This window comes from Apis dorsata, unplaced genomic scaffold (genome assembly GCF_000469605.1).
Source record: "Apis dorsata unplaced genomic scaffold, Apis dorsata 1.3 scaffold_722, whole genome shotgun sequence".
Classification (NCBI taxonomy): Eukaryota; Metazoa; Arthropoda; class Insecta; order Hymenoptera; family Apidae; genus Apis; species Apis dorsata.
Window position 1 is genome coordinate 221,871 of NW_006263889.1, and position 5,124 is coordinate 226,994.

The 5,124-nt window shown below is 38.1% G+C and overlaps 1 protein-coding gene across 13 annotated transcripts in view; it reads left to right on the top strand.

Annotated features, from left to right (window-relative positions):
* Window positions 1-5,027, top strand: part of LOC102678866 (PDZ and LIM domain protein Zasp) — a 30,078-nt gene extending 25,051 nt beyond the window's left edge. For 9 of the 13 annotated variants that reach the window (XM_031513724.1, XM_031513723.1, XM_031513729.1 and 6 more), the window contains 5 exons: window positions 699-849; window positions 1,710-1,896; window positions 1,994-2,114; window positions 2,282-2,397; window positions 2,517-5,027. In XM_031513724.1, coding sequence (XP_031369584.1) covers window positions 699-849; window positions 1,710-1,896; window positions 1,994-2,114; window positions 2,282-2,397; window positions 2,517-2,594 — 653 coding nt within the window. In that variant the 3' untranslated portion in view covers window positions 2,595-5,027. Of the gene's footprint in view, window positions 1-698; window positions 850-1,488; window positions 1,571-1,709; window positions 1,897-1,993; window positions 2,115-2,281; window positions 2,398-2,516 lie in introns of all 13 variants that reach the window. The other 4 variants (XM_031513728.1, XM_031513726.1, XM_031513732.1 and 1 more) reach the window with 1 other exon arrangement.
* Window positions 5,028-5,124: the final 97 nt, after the last annotated feature.

Sequence of the window (5,124 nt, forward strand, 5' to 3'; positions counted from 1 at the left end):
GGTGGTGGTACCTTGCGAAGGGCCGATTCCCTGCTGCGAAAAATCAGGGGTGTGCGTGGTCCCAACCTCGGACCGGTCGGGAGTCTGCGTCTCCCCGTGCTTCGGGATGAAAACGGGGACCTGCGGCCAACCGTCCGGCCGTTGCGGCAAAGAGGAGCCAGCCTGCGACATCGAGATCCCTCCCAATTGCCCGGAATCTGGAATCTGCGTATCTCCGTGCCCCGATGGCTCGGTCTGCGTGGCTCCTTGCACCAAGCCCGGTTTACCTCCTTCGAGGGCGAAGAAACTTCCCTTCCCTCAGATACCTTTCCCCTACGACGACCCCACTCCACCTTGCTCTCAAAGTAGGAACTCCTTCGAGCCTATTCACAAGCCTCGCACTAATTTGAGCGGGCAGTTAGCGCGGCTCACTTGCAAAACCGGGAGAACCGGCCAGAACGTTCCCACCATCCAATTGTACAAGCCCGAAGCTCAACAATGCGAAAAAGCTCGAAGCTGCAGCGAGACAAAGAGCTATTGCTGTAAAAGCTATTGTTCCTCCACCGAAACCCGTTGCCAATCGAACGGTCAATGTTCGACCACCACCAGTAATCAATGTGAGACCCAAAATTACTGTCAGGACGGTATCCATTGTGAACCCTCTAGTAATACCCAAAGTTTAGTAGACCCACCAAATTTGTCATCCCACCCGGATCTAGGTACCGGAGTCGGTGGTCTCGGTGGTGCCGGGTCGAAGAGCGGAACTTTCGCTGGTAGCAGCGCGCCAAAGCGAGGAAGGGGGATCCTAAACCAAGCAACTGGACCGGGATCACGATTGCCCCTCTGCGCCCATTGCAACTCTTACGTCAGGTACTCCCCCTGTTTGCTGTTAGGTGTGCCGATTGTTGTGTTTTTTTTTTTTTTTCAATGTTTGTCGCATTCTCCTTTTCTTATCTTTATTTCCGTCCTCCATCAACGAACGACGATGATTTTTGAATAGCCTTTTTTTTTTTTTACCTCGTTCGTTCCATCAACGTACGCTTGGGAACGGATTCTCTGTCTGTCTCTCTCTCTTTCTCTCTCTTTCTCTTTCTTTCTTTCTCACCGACGATTGTGGTGTTTTTAAACTATATTTTTTTGTCGAATAGAATATTTTTTTGGGTTAATTTACAAATTTTTCTTTGTAAATGATCAAAAACTCGATCCCATTTCTTTTTTTTTTTTTTAGGACACATTGCTAGAGTTAGAAAACGCAGCAACGATTTTGTAATCTCTTTCTCTTGTTTTTTGTACAGAATATATATATATATTTTTTTTGCTGTCTTTTTTGAAATTGCTTGTTATTATTGTAAATATCAAAAAAAAAATCCGTAGATGTAAATTGAGAGCACAACTATTTTTGATCAACTATTTTTTTTTTTTTTTATTCGATTTTTGAATAGCTTTAATTCGTTAAAACCTTGTTTTGATGTGATTAACAATGTTAACTTGTTTGCACGATGTTAACAGCTAATGAAGAAAATACTAATCACAAGTCGAACGGTCTCGTCATAAAGCCAGTGTGCTGTAAAAACGACAAAGAGTGTATAAGGTTCGTAAAAATGATCGATTTATGGGCAATTATCGTTTTGATTTGTTGTGTTTTGCTTCCTCGCGTTAAAGCATTACGTTTAAAAAGAAAAAAAGAAAAAAAAAAATCTGGATAATATGTAATCGTTCCAATCGTTCAGGGGACCATTCATCACGGCTCTGGGACAGATTTGGTGCCCCGATCACTTTGTCTGCGTGAATACGCAATGTCGTCGACCATTACAAGATATAGGATTCGTAGAAGAGAAGGGACAACTCTACTGCGAATATTGTTTCGAACGTTTCATCGCGCCAAGCTGCAACAAATGCAACAACAAAATCAAAGGCGTAAGTTTTTTTCATTTCTTAAGATAATATTATCATTAGAAAAAAAAACTTGAACTAAACTTATACCGATTGATCGATATGTTTCGATCGATTTTAGGATTGTCTAAACGCAATTGGAAAGCATTTCCACCCTGAATGCTTCAAATGTTCCTATTGCGGCAAACTCTTTGGTAACAGCCCGTTCTTCCTCGAAGAAGGATTGCCCTACTGTGAAGCAGGTTGAATTCAATAATTCAATAATTAGATCGAAAACAAAAAAAAAAAAGAACAAAAAAGAACAAAAAAGAACAAAAAAGAAACTTGAAACTTGAAATATATAAAAAAATAAGATTTTTCTATTCTTTAACTGGTTATTATTATTATTATTATTATTATTACCTTTCAGATTGGAACGAATTATTCACGACAAAATGTTTCGCGTGTGGATTCCCAGTCGAAGCTGGAGATCGCTGGGTGGAGGCCCTGAACAATAATTACCACAGCCAGTGTTTCAACTGCACGGTACGCAATTAGTGCGAGAAATGCTTCTCGAAATAAACCGATCGATCTCTAGATCGTAGAGAAAGTCAAAGAAACGTATTTTAATCGTTCGTTTCGGGGCGGTTGTTGTTATGTTACAGATGTGCAAGAAGAATCTCGAAGGCCAAAGTTTTTACGCGAAGGGTGGTCGTCCATTCTGCAAAAACCATGCACGTTAATGCACGATTCTTTATGAATATATTAACGCAAGAAAAGAAAAGAAAAGGGAAATAGAGGAGGAGAGGGAAGGGGAGGCTATTTGAAGGAAGAATTGGAAAGTGGAAAAAAAAAAAGAAAAGAAAAAAAAAAATTACAGAGGAAATCGCGTTATCTTAGCTTTATAATGAGCACGAATTTTTGTCTGCATAAATTATATTTTATCGAGATTATTATTATTTTTTTTTTTTTGTTCTTCTTATAATTGTTTTCGGTCGACGACAATTAACACGATCGTAAAAAAGAAAAAAAAAGAAAAAAAGGAAAAAAAAAACGAATCGGTGTTAAAAACAACTTTTAACGCCAAATAATTATAGGACGATTTACGAGTATATAAATATTTATTTACGAATACGAATACGTTAATTAAATGCGAACTAATTGCACATCGATTATAATTATAATTCCCTTGATTACTTAAAAACCTTCCTCTGCTTAAAAGCAGGATACCTTCAAGTCGGCAAAGTCGATCGAAAATAAAAACGAAATACAAAAAAAAGAGAAAAAAAAAGAGAGAGAGAGAGAGAGAAATGTCCTTCATATATCAAAGATCGTTGTTCCAAATATAATCACGTTTCTCGAATTTTCGTGATCGTGCTCGCTTACGATAATACTATACTTACTAAGCGCCCACGTAACCTTCTAAGCAATTGTACTCGGCACAAACTACTCAACTAGGTAGTTGGTAGTTCGAAATGACAATTATCGCGTCGACGATTATCCGTTATATAGTCGCGACTCAATATCAAGAACAGAAGAAGCTAATTAACCGGCTTTGCAGGCTGCTTTACAATTGATTCGAACGAAAGAAAATAGAACGAAATACCTTTGGATTGGAAGCAGGGATTTACACAGTCGCATAATAATAATAATCGCTAGTTTCCTTCGATTTTCGAGATTAAAATTTCCCTTGAACGAAAAGGTTAGTGAGAGAAGAACTTCTCGAGAGGCTATTAAGTTGGCAAAAGTTCCTCGCGTTTCGCTACCTCGACATTCCACGACTAATTGGTGGATTAAGCAGCCATAAAATATCGATGAGACGCAAACTCCTTCTGCTTACGGTTCCGCTTTTAATGTACGCGACACAAGTGATCACGTTTCCCTTGGCGGACGGGTCTCGAATACCTCGTAAAATTGTTGCCGCAGAAAATTCTGCAACGATACAATAAACGCGCCGACTTGGTCTCCTGCTCGAATCACGCAAAGGTCATCCAAGCAATTAGTATTACTGGCATTATCACATATTTCGCATTACCAAAGTGCACCCAACATGAAAATGTTTCGGCTTGTTTCCTTGGAAAGATTCGGGAGAGGATTTGGGTGTTGATAAAGAAAAAAGTCTTAAACGACGGAAAAGCTTCTCTACGAGCAAAGCTTCTCTATGATCAAAATTTAAAATCTCATTTTCGTACGAGTTTGAATTTCCTTGATTTCAAAAAAAGCTTCCTCGTAACTGTAAGACGCGCCAATTAATTATTTCTTAATGAATTGAATTTCAAATTCGTGATTATGATTGAAAAACGGCGATGAATACCTACATTGTGCGCGCGTTGATTGTCAATTGTTGACGAGTTTGACAGAGATAATCTTGTTATCTTTCTCGGATCTGAAAATAGAACTCGTTAGTTAGAATGTTCATACATAGAAATTTTACTTATAAATCATGCAAAATTATACATTACCCTGAAATCAGGCGATTGAAGACGAGCTAAATAACAGGCTTGACTATTATTTCCAATCATTCTGTTGGCTAATCATTTTACCAAGAACATTTTTAATTTTGGCATGACCAAAACTGGAAATCTGGAAATTCTTCTAGCTAAAATTGTACGTAGAAGAGAACAACGCACGTTTTTACACACACGAATCCGTTTAAAATCCGCTTAGCTTTCAGGGTGCATAAAGAAAATAAAATTTGATGATAAAAATTGACAAATCGAGAATTCGAATACTTGATAGCAATTGCCATGTAATTATAGAAAAGGTTACCGATTTCTGTGCCATTATTACAGACTCATGTCATGTAGTAGCTATGAAGAAACAAATTAGCAAAGCTAGTTTAAAAACTGGAGGACGTATTTAAGCGTATATTGTATAATTTAGTAAGTAAGAAACACGCGGCGTTCATAGAATAACTCGCGTTAAAACGTTCGTACAAGAGATGCATAAGAAGTCGATTCGATTGAAGGAAGAAGAATAATCCTTTCTACGATCTGAAATCATCCCAACTCGATATGGCCGATGTGTGTCGCGATAGATCGATCCAGTACTATGAAGGATGCAACTTATCATTAGGATTAATAATATTAATTAGATCGACTACTGGCTGAATATCGCAACGAGCTTCTGTATCCGTGTTACGTGTTGCTTACAATAAATTAAAATGTTCGTGTAAATTATTGTCTATAAATTTTACTTCTCGATATCTATCTCCCTATATATATAATGCCAAGTAAAAATGCAAATCATTGAGAAAAAAAAAAAAAAAAAAAA